We start from the raw sequence: 20,542 nt of genomic DNA, 5'->3' as shown, positions 1-20,542 counted from the left end.
TCTTGTACGTCTTCTAACGATCTTCAAAGATTATACTGTAGACTCTGACATTATTTAGCATCTTCTCCCTCAACTGTATAGTAACAGTCTGTGTCGTTTAGGAATACAGAAAGCCTCATTGTTTTATCTCTTGCTATACTCTGTTTATCTTTCCTATGCTTGAAATCTTCCCCTCATGCCAATTACTCATTAGCGGATTGCAGAAATGTTGCCATTTCCAATCAGTCTACTAGGGAATGGGGTGGGGTGCAGGGATTCTTTGTTTCAAATTAATTTATACAAATTTATTTGTTCATGTGTTCAACATTTATTATGCCCATTACACTGAAAAAAAACTGATTTAAACAATATACATTTTGGAAATATTTTGCCTGATTTGTTGATTAAATTTTCAATTATTATTTCTGAAGGTCTGTCACAAACACACATAAAAAACACAGAAAATGCCCATCTTCTATTCTATTATATTATAATTATTCTATTATATTCTATTGTACACTCCTTTAAAATATTAACGATTTGACTCCATAAAGCAGAAGTATTTAAATAATATAGTTTCTGCACATAATTTATCAATTAGTTATATTCATTTAGTTGGATATATGATTCTGAAAACACATCATTGTTCATCATCTGTTCATAGGAGCATTCTATTTTTAATTGTATAGGAAATAAAATCCATTTTAAAATTAAGAATAAACCCAAACCTACTTTTTTTGAAACACAGCACAAAAAAGATATGCAACAATGTATTCTAACTTGCAATTTACATCTGGACTGTGGTTATGAATCTCTTGTAAATGCTACCTTTGAAATTAGAACCATTATTATTTCTTAAGGACAGTTAAGCATGTGACTGGCAGACTTGGTACAACCTTGGTAGGCCTAGATCTGATGAGATTTGATAGCATTACTACAGAAATACCAATGTGGAAAGTCACCCCATACTTGCATAAAATCTTCAAGAAACGGTCCTAATGCAAGAGCAAGAAGTATCAATCAAGTCAGAAAAATAGGGAAGAATAATAGGAAAGCACAAAGGTAAAGAAAACATCGAAAGTGGGACTTCTGAAGCCAAACTGATTTATATATACAAAACACAGCTTCTGTGTGTACAAAGAACTAAACCCAGGGCAAGAATATTTAACCTATGACTTTAGGATTTTCCTGTGTTCTTATTTTTTCTTATATATACATTTCTTATATATACAGCAGTTTTTTTAAACTTGACATGAACAGTATTGTAATGCATTATATTTAAATTTGAGACACGATTGGCCCTGCTTCCCACAGTTATTTAAGATATACAAGGTGCTGTCAGTACATACTGTTGCTGACTTGCTTTAAATAGCTTATGGGCAACTTAGGAAGGCATGGATGACTAAAGATCAATGGGACTCAACAATTCACAGTGAGAATCTAGACACAGCTGATTGAGAAATATTATTCAGTCTTAATAACAGCAAATCATCTCACCGCTTACTATCCACAGAGTTCTAAGTGGGAGAGGCATACTGCTCAGATCAAAATTATTTCTCTCTGTGTTAGGATTTACCTCTATTAGTACTGTCGAGAGGCCCCGACAGTAGATATTGGCTTTTCTTTCCAACCAACCAAAAGAAACAAAGTTTATGATATGTCTAAATGTCATGGTAAAAAGACCGAGTCTCATGTAGTTCAGCCTGGTTTTGGTGAATAATTGTACTTCAAAATCAAAGGATGCACTGATTCCTCTCCAAAAGATTTTTCCCTTGGCAAAGTTTAGAATTTTGAAAATAGATTTTTTAATAGTCAACGTCATACTGTCCTGAAGCCATATCACCCTAGCACTGTGATGTATTACTCCTGTATGGGAAAAGACACCCTTGAAGCTGAACTGTAATTTGGCACTCTACACTTCCACAATAATGAAATGTGACAATGTTATTATGTTTGCTATTTTCCCTGTGATCATAGCCATATTCATCTTCTTCTACTTGACATTAAATTAGCTAATATGGTCAGAGCCTAATCTGTGCCACCAGCTGAAAGCAGAAAAGGATAACACACTGTTTTCATGACGGTGAGTGAGCGTGCATGCACACATGTGTAGGCAGAATATAGCTGTTTCATAGTGAATGGAATCTCCTAATACAGACTTACAGCACAGTGAACACATGAAATACAGTTTACAGGAGATATTACAGCCATCTGCTACTTAAACTAATGTAAGGTGGTGCATCACACTGTTTCCTTCATACCTCAAACAAGGAAATGGTTATGCCCAGTCCAGGACAAGTACATTTCCATGATGTGAAACAGTTTAAACAGATATCAAATGTGAAACTGCATCTCTTCAAGCAAAGAAATAGAGAGGGATGCGTTTCAGGCGGGATGAAAACATCCAGCCGGCAGAGAGATTCGCATGTGCAGTGGTGAGGAAACTGGAAATGTGAGGTGGAAGGTGCCACAGTGGAATGAATTGCCAGAAACACACCATAGCGACAGTGTTCTGCAATATTTACGTGTGAACTAGAGTCTGTCCTTGGGGGATTAACAGCTCCAGACTAATGAGGCTAGAATACTGTTGGCCCCTGAAGACACACTAGAAATCTCTTCACAAGCTTCAAATACTCAGTTACCCTCGTCTTAGTAAGTTCCTGTTATCACAAGTTACCTACAGTGTGGTTGTACTAACCTCCGATATATGATCCAAACTACAGGAAATAAAATAAAAATTAGTGTTGTTCCCAAAAGAATAATATATTCCATTGTAGAGAGATAAATCAACCATAAACTGTTCAATAGAGAGCAATTGCTAATAAAATTCCTATAGGAATTCAGAGGGGTAAAAAACCACTTCTGATTGGAAGAATCAATCAGGAGATGCTGCTGACATTTAAACCAGGAAGAATAAAAGTAGGAAACAAAATGGATTGGAAGAGGGAGGAAAGGGGAATTGAGCAGCAATGAAAACATTACTATAACAAGCCAAAATAATGATGATTCAAGAACCTGCAATTAGATCCTGTCTTGAAGAGTAGAATTCATAATCTTGTCTCCTCCTCCCCTACAGCCTACAATTGTTTTCTTAATGAGTACATCGCTAGGATGGCTATTCTCCAAGGATGAAGGGGTTTATAAAAACCCACATAACTTTCAAAATAGCCTCTGGCATCACTTTACAAAGATGTCTGTGTTTTTGAGAGATTCTTTTCAATTCAATTAATTAGTATGATTTATCCAAGATCTTACTTGCAAGTTATAAAGTATTCCCATCACCCCACTGGTAATTATGTCTCCAGGCTAATATAAATAAAAATGCCTAGTTACTCAAATCTACTCTGTAAACCATCTCAGATATATGACACTTAGAAATTTTACTCAGGGCAGGGGTTCTTGTCTCCACACAGTATGGTTTTTTGTGTATATTGAAATATTTATTTCCATTTTTCTTTTGGAGGATTATAGTCACAGAATTCCTGACTCAATCACTGTGATATGAATAAAACACAAATAAGAAATGTCCTCCGTGGCTCTAGGTTTCTTGTTCGCTTGTTCGTTTCTTAATTGTAAAGTTAATATCAATGGAGGAAAAGGTATTTGTTAAAATCAAATCAGTATTATTTGTGTTTTCTAGAAAGAAAAAACAAAGGAACGGAACAGAACAAAACAATAGCAACAACAAAAGAACCCAACTGAGATGGGGAGACATGATAAATAGAAAAGGTAGAAAAATATGTCAAAATGCTTAATTCTTATCTTTTACTTAAAGGCTTTCAAAATAACTATGGCTGTTTTATATAAATTAGAGCTGTTTGAAATAAGATGCACCTGTAAATAGTAATGTTTATCTACAAATCCTCATCACAGGAGAACACCAATATTCAAACCATGAAAATGCTTTGCTTTTCTGTTAACCTAGTATGAGGTAATGGCTTTATCAACATTCATGTATTCTGAGAATCTCAAACATAATTCAGTGCTGATCCGTGCAAGAGGCACGAATCTGCAGACACAGTTATTGAATGATATTTACCCATTCACAAGAAAATAACAACCAGCCTTATCATGACCATCCCCACTTCTGTCACCCAAGAGCCACATTTAAATAGTTTCTGCAAAAACTAATTTGAAGACAGCCTGGTACCTAAGTTCAGATTTGGATATTCCTTACAAAAAGCCTAACAAACACATACAGAAAATTGCATTCTTCATATTCGACTGCTTTATGGGATACAGATTCTGACACAACCAAATGGCAACTGTTTTGTAAAACATGGGAAATGGCTTAGCAGAGTTTGGCAAAGAATGTTCTTTAGCAAAATGAAAAATATTTTCATACCAAAAAGCCCTCTCTACTAACACATGTAGTCATACATCTGTCAAAATTGAATTCAGGATTGAAATTTTGCAATAATAAAATCATAACAAATTCTCAGTCTTCGGGTTGTCCTTGAAAGAAGGTTTACATCATTTCTAAACAGGAACAAATGCAGGCAGGCAATCACTGGCCTACGGATAAACACGTGCTGTTATTCAAGCATTTGTGAGAGTTCTTTAAAATTGTCTTGGCTTTTTGTATATGTAATTGTGCACTGACTCTTTGTATGAGGTTATTTATAACTCATAAAAGATTGTTTTTAGGAGTAATTTGATTTGCAGATATAAGGTATATCATATGTAAATGATCATTTCAATGTATTTTTACTGCTTCTAGCTACTATATACTAAAGAAGATGATCCTATAAAATCAAGGGTCAGATATATCTGCATTCATGGTGGTTTGACCATGAAAGATCTTGTAAAATAGTTCTTTTTTATTATTTAATATTTTCATTGTATTTAATCATATCTGCCCCTCACTCCTTCTATCCTAATACCCCCAGGAACCTCCAACTTGTATTCCTTTCAGCTTTATGTCCTATTAACCACATGAGTGGAATTTTTGTTGACCACATACACATGGGTATAGGATTTTTATTAAAGTATTGTTATCTTTTTACAATATTTTTCTCTGACACTTTCATAATCATATAATGAATCTTTGTCACTTTCAAATCCATTGTCCTGTCTTACCCCGCTGCTGAAACCTTATTTCTTCTCAAACTGTGTCCTTCCTAATTTCATGTGTAAACAGGGTTATCTACATAGCATGGAATGAAGATTATTTACTGGAGCCCAGGTAACTTGTTCAGGGTAATACACTGAAGAAATATAATAACCCTTCTCTTGGCCACCATGAACTTCCAATGGTCTCTCAGGGAGGTATGGTATATGTTTGGTTTGTGCTTTCTATAATCAATATTTTAGATAGAAACCAAAGACAGCTGATGAACTGTGCTGTATTCAGTTTGCAACCATTTGGTTCTGTGATTTATTTCAGTTTGACCCTATCTTTGACATTATAATTCACTTATTTTCTCACAAAGAAAAAAAAACCCACCAAAAAAAAAAGAAAGAAAGAAAGAAAGAAAGAAACCAGACAAACAAAATACCCAAACTCTAAGCTACCTTTAAATAGAAAATCAACTTTGGCCCGTTCTTTATAGCCCAAATCTTCAACCGTAATATCTCTTCCTCCATTCTGCTAGAACTTTGGCATCCATGCCATAACATTTACAACCCAAGGCATGCGTGTAGGCTACTTGCCAAACATGAGGCTTCATTGTGAATACCCTAAATATATAATCAAAGATGCTTTTATCATTTTAGTGAAGTCCTATGAAGCAAGACCTATGTGAATGTTCAGTGACCAGAATTCTCCTGTTGGCCAGCGAATTCTGCCTTAAACTGTCCAGACTCTGATGAAAATCCCTGGAGAGGGCTGTGATGGAATGTGAGGTCCACCTTTCCTGTCATGCAAATACCATGAGATTAAAGTTGAGAATACAAAAGGCAAGAAGGAGGTCCTGAAGAACCACGATTAAGCATAGTGTTTTTAAAGTGAATGGGGAAGAGTGGACTTATTTAAGGAGATGTAGAAGAAACAGAATTTCTAATGTACTCAGAAACCAGGGTCCTCAAGATACGATCTGATAAACTTAAAAATATAAACTTAAACTTAATAACTTGCAAACTTGATAAATAACTTGATAAACTTAAGAAATAGTACAAAGTAATATGAAGTTTCAAAATTTTGCCAAGAATTCCACATATAGGAAATTAACAATGTTCTTTCCAATGAGATAGCTATAAGCAGCTAACAAAAGAGAATTACAACACTTGAAAATTAACCACCTCTACTAAGAACCATATTCCTTAACAAACAGACCTAAAGTAAAATGGGCACTTTTGTGTGTGAAAACAACTGAGGGCCACATCTTTAACAGTCGAATTACAGGAGATTTAAGAAGTTCTATCTGTATACCTTGGGCAGCAAGAGTATTTGGAAACAATGACAAGTATTTGTGTACACTTGGACAGTTACTCACGGTCATTGCAGAGAGGGCCACTGAAGGAAGTCATGCTGCAGTCACAGCTAAAGCCATCCCATTGCTGCAAGCACACGCCTTGATTTGAACATGAATCCTCTTGACAGGTCGTGCTGGGCCCTGTAAAACATTCCAAAAGACACGTAGGTTCTTTGGCTCTTGTTTCTGTTTGCTTGTTTTTTAATCCAGAATGTTCTTTTACATGAGCTAGATCACATATAGTAGTTGCCAACACCTTAAATTACATGTTCAAGCTAGTTTTGAAAGTTCACGCATCTGGACTAGGATCTGAAAAGTTTAACATGAATGCCTTCGTAAGGTTCAAATAAAAGAAAAATACATCATGACTGTAACTAAGCCAACAGATAGTTAAAGAAAGTAGATAGTTTCTAGTAGGGTCATGGTGGTAGTGGGTAATCTCATTCTATCATTAATGATTGTCACCATTTGGTCTTTACAAATGAGTGGATCTCCTTAACTTCTTACCAATGAATAGAGATGCCATGAGAAATGGAGATTGTAGGATCATGGAATTGAGATAAAGATTGGCAAAAATAATCAAACAAACTTATGGAAAAATGCCCTGTGAGATCCAGCCGCTTCCACGCATACCCTGGGGCTGAGGTCATGATCCCTTGGTGCTCTGTATAGGTATGTTGGCAAGTATCAATTCACATGCTTTGACGAGATCATGCAGGAAACATGAAATGAATAACAACATAAGTGGCATGCCCCTGTCGAACACACATGTAAAAGGAGTGCTATTCTGTCTCTAAAGAATTATAACTAAACATTGAAAAACAAGGACCAGAAAGGTGTAATCAGAGCACTAAAGGCAGTAACTGTACAAACATGTCCAAGACTGAAAGCCTTTGTGCAAGCTATGCTAGAAAATGGGGCTTCTTGCACAATGTCCAAAAGGAGAAAATTAATTCTGAACCCAAATAACAGTTACTAAAAAATATTTAAAACATGTTATTTTAGGGTTTCTACTGCGTATGGTGGGGTTTCAGTCTTGTTTTATACACACAGGGCTATCTACCTTGCAAGTCAGCTTTCATCAATGCAACTTTGTCAGCAAAATTAAAAAAAAAAGCAAAATATATTTAATGTTAGTAAGCAATATGGAAATGGGGCAAACAGAATGTTTAGATTCAAAAAAGCATGCTGCTATAAAGAGAAAAAATGCTATGTATAGCAAACAAATTAATATTAACAGCCATAAACCTTAAGAGAAGCCAAAAAATGAGAAAGCCGTGTAATTTTTAGAAGCTTATACTATATGTGTCTATATACATGTCATGATCAATCTAGCCAATAGCACAATGAAGACCAATTTAAAGGGCTCTCGTGATCTCTATTCTCCTGTATCCATAGTTATGGATGGATTCCTTAAGCAACTTGCTTATGGGAACACTTCCTACGCTGTGTCAATGTGTGCACACACTGCAGATTATGGGCCTTACCAAGAAAGGACGTCTTTGTGGGCTTTTCCCTCTCTATTTGTGAAAACTTTCACTTAAAACTCTGACTTAAGACAGTAATGTATTAATGTCCCTTAGCTCTGCTCTGCTGTGGTGACAAGGCACCAGAATTCATGCACCATTTGAAGTGGGTGAAGAAAATCATAAGGATGGTAGAAATGGCCTGCAATATAGTCCTCTTTAGAGAATATTCTTTTATAAGATTCCAAGATATCATGCTCATTGTCACTCTTAAGACGGAGGGTATATGTGATTTATAGATCCTAGAGTGTTCTTGTCATTGCCTACACCTTCCTAACTGTTTTCAGGTTTAATAAACTTCCATGTAAATAATTATTACAGAAAACACTGGGAAAAATGATTTATAAAAACGTAAAAGGGAACACAGCACATAATTCATTTAAAAGGTATGAAAAATAATTTATTATTTCTGGTAATAATAATTATATATTTTCTTAAAAAAACATGAAAACAGACTTCAAACAATAATGATGTTACATGATACCATAGTTCAGTAAATAAATATTTTTCTGTAATTAGTCTTTATATAAAACCATGTTTTTATCAAATGAAATTTAACATGTATCATAAAAACATATGTATGCTATGACTTTCTCAGTAAAGGCATAGTTCACAGGAAATTACTGAAGTAATCCTAACTGATGTGCACTTTTATAAATATAATGATCTATGGGTTGGGGATTTAGCTCAGTGGTAGAGCGCTTGCCTAGGAAGCGCAAGGCCCTGGGTTCGGTCCCCAGCTCTGAAAAAAAGAACCAAAAAAAAATATCTAATGATCTATAAGTACTAATATGTAATAAAAATTAGTGTCACCAAATAATAAATAAAACACTAATATTGTTATAAGTAGCAATGACAAAAATAATTATCTCCCAGAAAAACTGAATATTTAATTGTTTCAACTTAAGCATAAATTACTAACTTGATCACTATTTGTTGTGTTCCAAACATATTTGAATGATCTATATATTAATATCCCATGGTGTTAGAGACTAAAAACAGTATGTGTCCATTTAAAGAAATATAAATTTCTTGAAATAATCATCATTGGCTATTTCATCCCTAGAAGAGAATTAGGTGTAGGGGAGTCTTCTGTTAGTTGTTTTATCAGTAGTTATTTAGTTTCTGACTGCCCTAAGAACAGAAAAAGTGGGATCAAGAACTGAAGGTATCACTCAGGATGATACTTTCTAGTTCCATCCATTTGCCTGCAAAACTCAGGATGTCCTCATTCTAGAGAGCTAAATAGTATTCCATTGTGTAAATGAATCACATTTTCTGAATCCATTCTTCTGTCATGAGACATCTGGGTTGTTTCCAGCTTCTGGCTATCACAAATAAGGCTGCTATGAGCATAGTGTAACACATGCCCCTGTAGCATGATGGGGCATTTTTTGGGTATATTCCCAAGAGTGGTGTTGCTGGGTCTTCAGGTAGATGAATTTCCAATTTCCTGAGGAACCTCCAAAAGGACATACTTGGTATGTACTCACTAATAAGTGGATATTAGCCAAAAAAAAAAAAAATACAGAATACCCAAGATACAGTCCATAGAACTCAAAAAGTTCAACAAGCTGAAGGGCCCAAGTGAGGATACCTCAGCCCCTCTTGGGAGGGAGAAGAAAGCAGCCATAAGCGGGAGGGAGGGAGGAACCTGGGAGGGAAAGGGAACAGGGTTAGGGGAAGGAAACATGATCTGGTATTGAGTGGGGAAAAAGAACTTAAGCCCTGAAGGCTAGCAGAAAGAATAGAAACAGGCAACCTTGGGAGGTAGAAGGTTGGGAGGACCTTCCAGAATGTACCAGAGACCTGGGAGGTATTAGACTCTCAGGACTCAAAGGAAAGGACCCTAAATGAAATGCCCTACAGTGGGGAGAGGGAACTTGTAGAGCCCACCTCCGGCAGAAAGACAGGGCATCAAGTGAGGGATGGGGTTGCCATTCTACGGTCAAAACTCTGACCCCTATTTCTGTCTGAAAGAAACGAAGGGATGGAAATGGAGAAGAGCCTGAGTAAAAGAAGGTCCTGCGACAGGCCCAAAGTGGGATTCAGATCAGGAAGAAACCCCAAGACCTGACATCATTACTGAGGCTATGGAGTGCTCACAAAAAGGGACCTATCATGACTGCCCTATGAAAGACCGAACAAGCAGCTGAAATAGTCAGATACAGATATTTTCACCCAACCAATAGACAGAAGCTACTGACCCCTGTGGTTTAATTAGGGAAAAGCTGGAGGAAGGTGAGGAGGAGGGCAACCTTGTAGGAGGACCAGCAAGCTCAATTAACCTGGACCCCCAAGATCTCTCACTGGATCTTCAACTAGGCAGCTTATACCAGCTGATATGAGGCCCCCAACACATATACAGCAGAGGACTGCCAGGTATGGGTTTAGTCATAAAAGATGCACCTAATGCTCAAGAGACTGGAGGCCCCACGAGTTTAGAAGTCTGGTGGGGTGGGTGGGGCGAGTGGGATGGAAACATCCTTGTGGAGACGGTGGGGGGAAGGAGGTATGGGATGTGGAACAGTCAGAGGGTGGACTGGGAGGGGAATAAAATCCGTACTGTAAAAAATACAGAAAATTATAAATAATAATAATAATAATAATAATAATAATAATAATAATGACGTCGATGATGATGATGGTGAAAGAAACCATTTAAATGGAAAAAAAAAACCTGAAGGCGTCTGATTTCTATTCACACAGAAGTTACATGACTCTTATCTGAGGAAGAGTTAAATTCCATGAGAGAACTGTCTTTGAAAGAGATAATACTTTGGCTATGTCTAATTTAATTGCTAATTCTAAAACCATGTGAATCTCATCAATTTCACCTATGACAAGTTTATATGAACTTATTCTTAGAACAGAAGTGGTCAAATTAATTTTGGAATGAAATCATCAGGGAAAGATGATATCAGAAAGTCAGGAATGTGATGATATTCCTAGAATAAAGAAAAACCTGAGACGAAACGAGAATTAAGACCAAGATATTTAAAGCTTCTTCTCTACATGAGCAGACTAGTCCATAAGCTATCACAATGAGTTTAAGTATTCAGAAGCTAATTTGAGGCCATTGAAGAGAAACCTATAATTAAGCATCCTGGACAAATTGCCTACTGAATTAGGTTGGAAACAACAGCAAGTGTTATTTCTGTGAACATTTGGTAAGCAATCCTGCTCCCATCAACCTTCCTTCCATTCTTCACTAGCAGAATGTGTTAGGCTGAGGTCCTTTATACTTGTGTCTTCTTCCTGCCTTGTGGTTGCCAAGCACTTACCATACAACCTATAGGAAGGCTGACCTTTGAAAAGTAATATCCAGAAACTGAAGTAACTTTCCCTTAAAATACAAATCAACAATGACCCAGTCTCACTTATTAGATCATTTCTAAGTAACAAAAATATATTTCATTTTCTTTTGTTCTCCCATTGGAACACTTCATATGTTTAGTAATTGTGCTTCCTAAACAACATGAGAACCACAGTCTTTTTTGTTTTTCATTAATAAGGAAATATGTTATGCATTAATAAGGAAATATGATGGTGACAATAAAATGGCTTTGAAAAAAAGACTTCCATTAATACTCATACTCTCTTTTATTATTTCCACAGTTTGAATTTAAATTACTTTTGAGAGAAATAGATGCTTTGGAGAAGGAAAAATTGATTTCAAATTAAAAAGTTCTATAGACTTAGGTAATTGCTAAATATAATGATGATATTTTGGCTAAGAAGAGGTGATTCATAATCTCCTTAAGAAGAGGGCTCACATTTGGTTCTTCCTTTACACTCATACAGCATTCCTCATAAATCTGAATTTTCAAAATAGATCAAGCTACACTGAACATTAAAGGAGAAATAGTAACACACAGAGAACAATGTAATTCTTCATAATGTGATTGAATTAGACTTATGGAGGTAAAATTGGCTCAAAAATTTTAGGTGTTGAAGGTAAAATTACCTAAAATGAAAGCAGCAATCAAAAAAATAATAATTCCTATACATCTTGATCTGATACAAAGCATGAAAGAAATGTAAGGAAATTGAGCACATTACCGTAGGCCTGGATAATATAAGAAACATATTTTTGGCAAAACATAATATATCATTTGCTATCGGATACATAAAAAAATCAAAACAACCCTGAAATTCCACCTCACACCAGTCAGAATGGTTAAGATAAAATACTCAGGTGATAACAGATGCTGATGAGGATGTGAAGAAAAAAGAACACTCCTCATTGCTGGTGGAATTGCCAGCTGGTACAACCACTCTGGAAATCAGTCTGGTGATTCCTCAAAATATTGGATATAGTACTACCTGAGGACCCAGCTATACCATTCCTGGGCATAAACTCAAATGATGTTCCAACATATAACAAGGACAAATGTTCCACTATGTTCATAGCAGCCTTATTTATAATAGTCAGAAGTTGGAAAGAACCCAGATATCCTTCAACAGAGGAATGGATACAGAAAATGTAGTGTATCTATACAATGGAATACTACTCAGCTATCAAAAACAATGACTTCAGAATGAAATTCATAGGCAAATGGATGGAACTAGATAATGTCATCCTGAGTGAGGTAACCCAAGCACAAAACAACACACATGGTATGCACTCACTGATAAGTGGATATTAGCCCAAAAGTCAAATTACCCAAGATACAATCCACAGACCACATGAAGCTAAAGAAGAAGGACAACCAAAGTGTGGATGCTTCAGTCCTTCTTAAAGCAGGGGACAAAAAAATTCATAGGAAGAGATATGGAGACAAAGTTCAGAGCAGAGACTGAAGGAATGACCATTCAGAGCTTGCCCCCACCTGGGGATCCAGCCCATATATGTACAGCCACCAAACCTAGACAATATTGAGGAAGCTGAGAAGTACATGCTGACAGGAGCCTGATATAGCTGTCTCCTGAGAGGAGCCTGACAAATACAGATACGAATGCTAACAGCAAACCATTGAACTGAGAATGGCATCCCCGCTGGAGGAGTTAGAGAAAGGACTGAAGGAGCTGAAGGGGTTGGCAACCCCATAAGAACAACAATGCCAACCAACCAGAGCTCCCAGGGACTAAACCCAAAGAGTACACATGGACAGACCCATGGCTCCAGCTGCATATGTAGCAGAGGATGGCCTTGTTGAGCACCAATGGGAGAAGAAGCCCTTGACCCTGCCAAGGCTGGACCTTCAAGTGTAGGGGAATGTCAGGGTGGGAAGGCAGGAAGAGGTGGGGGACACCCTCATAGAAGAAAGGGGGAAGGGGATTGGATAAGGGGATTAAGGATGGGAAACTCGGAAAGGGAATAACATGAAATGTAAATTAAAATCCAATAAAAAATAAAATAAAATAAAATAAAATAGTGATCTGAGACTGAATATTTGAGCCATATTCTTAGTTTTCATCCCAGTGAGTGTAAAGTTTTCAAAATGGGTTAAATACATTATAATTACTGGAATAAATATTTTTTCTTTTAAACAGGTATCTGATTATAATTATAACATTATGAAGCTGATTCATATGCTAGTTAGCCAAATTATCTTCTGCTAGGAAGAAATGACAAGGTCTGTAGTTACAGCCCCTATTTACATTGGACTTTAGTATTTTCTTGCAAATAATCCAGAAAATATAAGATTTACTAATAAAATATGCAAAACATGAATAAAGATGTTAAAGCCTAAGTAAAAAGCTGCTGACTAGCAGAAGTTTTGCTGGCTGGTGAGGGGAGTTGTTTTAATTAAACCTTTATTTTGGTTGTATTGCGTAGTATAAAAATAGATACAGTACCTTCGCATCCTCTCTCAATTTGCCCATTGCAGAAAAGAGCATCAGAGATGAGGTCTGGAAGCCTGCCATTCAAGTCCACAGATGCCAGGCAACCTTGAAAGCCTTCTTTAGCATGGACCAGTTTCGGCAACGATTTGTATGTTTCTTTAGCCACTCCTCCAATATACAAGTCACCTGTGGAAAGATCAATTTAATTATCACAAAAGTATCTCAGCATAACTATGACCGCATAGTGTAAGGAGGATAACAAAAGAGATAGTGGTTTTTTTATATTAAACTAACAAGGTAAATGTATGACCTACTTTATACTTTTCTTTAAAATACAAAATAATGTAACATTTGAATAATGTTGAACAGCTGACATTTTCCTAGATGCTACTAGAAAAAGCACTGTTTGGATTTACACCAAATGAAAAGAATGTAGCCAAGGGGATGCAGATACCTGTACAACATTTACCCAGGTACTTAGAACTCTATATTCTGAGGCAGTTTCTCCCATTATCAAAAAGTCCATCTCAAAGTCTAGAACAACAAAATCTATCCTGTGTGTTGCTTTGAGGAACCAAACCTGTGACATTTATGGATCCCCTGACAAAGTGAAAGTATGTAATGGATAAAGTGGAAGGCATTATTATAAAACAAAACTTCCTCAGGGCTGTGAGCCTTCCAGTTTTTTCTTAATTCAATACCACAATCTGAAAGGCTTTAGTGATTAAAGTCACATTCTGCACTATCACTTTGTTTGCCTTTTGTTTTCTTATTTTTTCAATTAAAGTATACTTACATAATCTCCCCCAATTGCTTTCTTCCTTTCATCATCTCTTGTGTATCCTCCTGCTCTCCTGCTCCCTTTTGAAATCATGGCCTCTTTTTCCTTAGTTGCTAATGTTACACACACACACACACACACACACACACACACACACACACACACACACACACCACACATCCTCTAAATCTATCTATCTATCTATCTATCTATCTATCTATCTATCTATCTATCTATCTATCTATCTATCTATCTATAACTTGCTCATTCCTTTAATGTTACTTGCTATGTATATAATTTCAGGGCCAAACTAGGTACTCAATCAGGGACTCATCTCTTCAATGAACTATTTCTCTTGCTCTCAGCTTTTTCAGTTGTCTATAGTTGGTATGGGTGGAGCCTTGTGTGATTTCTGCCTTCTGTATTGGTATGGCTATTGCTACTGTCCTTCTTCACATCTCTACTTGGGTGGTCATGTCATTGAGGTACCATAGGAGTTGCTTCCTTGTCATTTTAGCAGACACAATCCCACAGCAGCTTTCCTGGTTTTGGGCTCCTCTGCACCTCTTCCTCCATGTTGCCTGAGTCTTAGGTGTGGAATTTGTGTTATGCAAGTATCATTTGGGGCCGGGCAGCCTATGATCTTTTATTCTTTGTACCCGTTGTAGTTTTTTGTCTTTGTTTGAGTATCTTCTTCACTGACTCAATCCTTTTATAGTCTTAACTTATGTAATTCTTCACATGTCTCTGTACTAAGTTAAAAACAACACCACTTTTAACTCTGTGTTACTTTGGAAGTTTTAAAGAAGTTATTAATGTGTGTCCCTGGCCCTCCTGTGCTTCAGACGGAAGCTTCTGCTCCTCTTTGCTGTCCATAGGCTCCTAGGTTAGGTTTCTTCAAGTTTCCAAGCAGTATTGGGTACCTGTTTTATCCGGTCTGCAGCTCATTCACAGTGACCACATGATAGTCAATGTAATTAAAGAGTTCAATACACAATGTAAGGAGGGTGACCTCAGAATTCTGTAATCTTCAGCTCGAGACTGCAAATTCTGCTGACATACGCCTGTCAGCTACTTCTCTAACTTCTCTCCATGAAATGTCTCTTTTACCTTAATCTCCTGAACAACGTGACACTCAGTATAATTTTACTAGTATTAAAAAATGTGTGCATTCTGGATGTAGATCGCTCCCGAGAGACACAGCCAGAGTACAGCAAATACAGAGGCGAATGCCAGCAGCAAACCACTGAACTGAGAATAGGACCCCCGTTGAAGGAATCAGAGAAAGAACTGGAAGAGCTTGAAGGGGCTAGAGACCCCATATGTACAACAATGCCAAGCAACCAGAGCTTCCAGGACTAAGCCACTACCTAAAGACTATACATGGACTGACCCTGGACTCTGACCTCATAGGTAGCAATGAATATCCTAGTAAGAGCACCAGTGGAAGGGGAAGCCCTGGGTCCTGCTAAGACTGAACCCCCAGTGAACTAGATTGTTGGGGGGGGCGGCAAGGGGGGGAGGATGGGAGGGAATACCCATAAAGAAGGGGGGGTGGAGGGGATGTTTGCCTGGAAACCGGGAAAGGGAATAACACTCGAAATGTATATAAGAAATACTCAAGTTAATAAAAAAAATGTGTGCATTCATAATACTCATCTAGGCTGCTATGCTGTCTTTATGAAATTGAGAGAAAGAACTGGTATTCACAGCATTTCTTGAAATGTACTAATGATATCATTGGCCTTCAAGCCAGACAGTTTATATCCTCTACCAGTGTTCACAAACAATGATAAGCTAAGACATTAGATTGCAAGGAGAGTACAATAAAGCCCTAAATCTGATACTCTGAATGCTGTTGGTGAAAATATTGAGAATGAAAGTATTTGCTTTATCAATATTACAAAAGCCCTAAGAACTGATAATCTGCCCTCTTGCTCTACCAAAAAAAGCTGTTTTCATTACAAGAACCACTGATGGAATTTGTGCAGAAGGCATTGTTGTGTTTCTCTCCCATCTCCTAAATGACACTAGATAAGTCATCACCCACCCTTGATATTTAAGGATAGCACAGTGTTCATTATACAATATTAATTTTGTATTATTTTATCATTTTCTTCCTCATTTCCATTCTCTCCTTTGTCTTTTCACTCACTTCGGCTTCAAGCCGTTGTGTTTTAGGTGCTGCAGAAGGGACATGAGTCATAAATCAAAGGCATAAAATTAGTTTCCTGCACTTGACTTTTCAAACCTAGATTCCTCTAGGAATGCGACTAATATATAGACATTTACATAAGGAAAGTAAAACTTTCTTACAATGCAGTTGGGCAAGATGTAGTTATAGAAGCATCATCCTGAAAGCATAGCTATTGGTGAATGTCAAAAGGAGAGCACTGTTTTCTAATTTAAAAGTCAACCCCTGCTGGGTATCAGCACTGCAGGTAGATTCAGGACAATAATGTAGATGGAGGAAGTTTCCTCAGAATAACCCAAAAGCGGAAGTAAGATCCTTGTGAGTGAACACTTCCGTGATAGATTTAGCTATCTGGAAATTTATACTACTTTATAGAACGTTCCTTTCTCCACCTTGTTGCGGGAGCAGTGGAACAGTTTCCAGGTGTTCCACTGAGAGGAGACTGAGTTTGACCAGGGAATGTCCCGTCACAAGAGTAAAAAGGTAAACAGCAGTTCAGTAGGCACCGGGATGGGGACCCGGTGTCTGGAACCAATGCTCAGGTTTCTCTTTATCTCTCTACTTTATAAAAGATTAGTATAGAGGTAATTTCTGATGGTCAACACTGTAAAAGAGAAATTACTCAACAGAGACCCCATATGAACAACAATACCAACCAACCAGTGCTTCCAGAGACTAAGCCACTACCCAAAGACTATATACATGGACTGACCCTGGGCTCCAACTGCATAGGTAGCAATGAATAGCCGAGTAAGAGCACCAGTGGAAGGGGAAGCCCTTGGTCCTGCCAAGACTGAAACCCCAGTGAACGTGATTGTTGGGGGGAGGGTGGTAATGGGGGAAGGATGGGGAGGGGAACACCCATATAGAAGAGGAAGGAGAGGGAATAGGGGAATGTTGGCCTGGAAACCGGGAAAGGGAATAGCATCTGAAATGTAAATAAGACATACCCAATTTAATAAAGATGGAGGGAAAAAACAAAAAAGAAATTACTCAACAGAAGGAAAACAGAAAATTTCAAGTTTCCAACATCATTAACTCAAACAATCACATCTCAAAATAGAAATCAAGGGAAATTAGAAAAAAATAAACTGGAAAACCTTTCTTTCTTGAACCCTGTAGAGTATCGGCCGAGGTTTCTACTTTAATACATCTAATATCAATCTAATATCAATAGACGAATGTGCTCCCTGCACTCATTCACTTAACTAAATACTTCGGGGTACTTTAATTCTAGTTCAGGACTAAAGACAAAGTATTAGATACTAATGTGGGACTGAATGCAGAATTCCTAGCATTGCCGTTAAGTGGTGTAGATATAGGAATTGAGACTGAAAGTCATGCAAGCAATGTTAGACAAAGCTACACCTCTTTCAGAATCCAACTTCATGGAAGTTGTCTAAGCCTGGAGGACAACCAGTAAATGTTAGTACGTACTCCATAGGTTGAAGTTATGAATGAAATAAAAAAAAATCAAGAGAAGTAAAACATGGTAAAGGGTGTCAGAAAGGTGATTCTAAAGAAGACACACTTCTGTTCCTTTCTGATTTCTACCATGAGTCCTACTTCCTAGTTAGTAAGTTTTTTTTCCTCATTGCTTGTGGAAGAAAAATAGAAATCATCGTTCTGTGGTACAAAGTAGCAGAAAACATCACATTAAGCAATGCATGTTCTGATATGAACCTTACACATTCCAAGGTGGGTGGGTCAGTGTTTATAACCATGGGACTAATTCTCACTTTCGGACTGAAGCTGCATTTAGCTGCTCACAATTAGAACTGCCGTTGTTATAAACTTTTCATATGCTAGAGAGTGGTCTTGAGGTTCCCTGGTGGGCTTCCATATAAAGAGAACAAAGGAAATGCTTAAGTAGGCCCAGCCCTGTGTGCATTACTACCTCATCAAAGATGCAGCGCATCCTTTTGATCCTTGGAGAGATGGAAGGGAAATGACCATTAGCACTAATGGGTCCTTGCAGGTACAAATATTGTGCTTATAAAGGAGGATGTGCTCCTTAATGACCTTCAGTGTGAACAGGGTCTGGATGGATATCCATTAAAAGCCAAGTTTCCTATGTAGTCGAATATCACTTGTTGCCTTACGCCTTCCCACCACCCCTACCAGAATGACTGGATGCTTGCACTCCTGCCCTTTAAGTGCAGCATATACAAAAAAAGTAGAGTTGGGACATTTTCAGCAAATATTGTGGCAAACACATATCAAGTAGCCAGGCACCAATATAGGGTTGGGTAAGATTCTTAAAGAAATATCAACAGTGTCCTAATATCAAGAACCATGGACACAGAAGCACTGAGCTGCTCTCATACCATCCGAAGGCAGCCAGAGTCAGTGCCTAGTCCCCAGCATCTGGACATGAGTGAGTAAGGGGAAATCACGGGCAAGCTTTGTAGTTATAGATTCTCTGATTCTGTAAATCACTGGAGCCCACAGTATAAACTCATTAAATCTCATAACTTCCTCGGCAGTAAGATAGTTCCTTTGTAGAGTCGAATTAACGATGTATAGGAAACATTTAAAGGGACGCACATGTAGATTTCCAGGCTTTAGGTGCAGTACAGATGTACTATGGAGACAAAGGAACATTGAGGATTAGAGAGAACATTTCAATGTATTTAGAATACATCCTGCAAGGTACATGGTGTATGCCTCATTCTCTACTGATGGCACTGGAGATTCAGACAAGAGTCAAATTTGTTCCTGCAGAGTGACAAGTTTAGGTTCGCAACTACTTCCTGGAATTTATTTAATTTGGCCTAGTTTATAGACATCAGTGTGTTTGAAATATATCTTCTATGATACTAACAGAGACTGGGACAAAGGATCCTTTTACCTATTTAATTTGAAACCAAATAGCACAAAACTTCATAAAATCGGTAATTTTGCTAAAAAAAAAAAATAGCTTCTAATTCAGACATATTAAAAGACAAAAAAAAAAAAAATTCTATAAAGGCCAAGAGCCAATTTGTAGGTTCAGGCTGAAAACTTGTTAGACAAGGAGGAAAATAAAAAGATGTGTGTGACTTTTATAAGTGAGGTATTATGGGAGAGCTGAGATCGGAAGGTATAGGAAACATTTAAAGGGACGCACATGTAGATTTCAAGGCTTCAGGTAAAGTACAGATGTACTATGGAGACAAAGTGAACATGGTATTTGGGTGTGTAAGCAAAAGATCGAGGAAGAAGACATGGTTGAAGTGAAGAATATTTAACTTCTTATTAAATAATGCTATATAAAGAAATGTCATTGGAAGATGGTTCAGTGAAAAACAAAAGGACACGATGGATCGCCTACCTACTGGCTAGTAACAAGTATATTTAAAAAAAAAAAAGGAGTATGTTAGCTGAGGGGATGCAGACATGTAGGAGAACTGCTGTATGAATGTCAGGTGAGAAAGAATTGTACCTGACATTACAATGTGGTATTTGTGCACTTGTATGTTATAAGGGACCCAGGGTTATGAACTAGGCTCAGAGAATAGGGGTCAAAGCTAGGATCCATTGTAGAACCTGCAACCAAAAACAAATACATGAGGTGGTGAAAGTGATTTCTTTTTCTATGAAAACAGGGAGCAGAAGGCAATTAGAGCAAGTATCCCAGCTCAGCCTCACAGCACAGAATGTGAGTGTCAAGGTATAATTAGTTCTTTGACTCAGCTTTCCTGTTTATACATATGTACTTTTCTCTGCCTCTTAAAAGTCTCACTTTTATTTTAACTAAAAAGAGCATACATAAAAAGACACATGCTTTATAGATGTGAATAGTTATGGCTATGGAAATAGGACTTTCGAATTATCATTTGGGGAGAATTAAACTCATACACTCTCACTTTTCTTATGG

At 37.3% G+C, this 20,542-nt stretch overlaps 1 protein-coding gene across 2 annotated transcripts in view; it reads right to left on the bottom strand.

Moving 5' to 3' along the window:
* The window catches only part of Nrxn1 (neurexin 1), a 1,103,898-nt gene that overhangs the window by 506,674 nt on the left and 576,682 nt on the right, over positions 1-20,542 (bottom strand). Inside the window, exons 16-18 of one of the 2 annotated variants that reach the window (XM_032907826.1) lie at positions 13,721-13,894; positions 7,456-7,482; positions 6,414-6,533 (exon numbers count right to left, since the gene is read on the bottom strand). In XM_032907826.1, coding sequence (XP_032763717.1) covers positions 6,414-6,533; positions 7,456-7,482; positions 13,721-13,894 — 321 coding nt within the window. Of the gene's footprint in view, positions 1-5,877; positions 6,534-7,455; positions 7,483-13,720; positions 13,895-20,542 lie in introns of those variants that run through there. The other variant, XM_032907818.1, reaches the window with a different exon arrangement.

Source organism: Rattus rattus, chromosome 7, assembly GCF_011064425.1.
Source record: "Rattus rattus isolate New Zealand chromosome 7, Rrattus_CSIRO_v1, whole genome shotgun sequence".
NCBI lineage: Eukaryota > Metazoa > Chordata > Mammalia > Rodentia > Muridae > Rattus > Rattus rattus.
The sequence above is the reverse complement of the archived record's forward strand: the minus strand, read 5'-3'. Positions and strand labels throughout refer to the sequence as shown.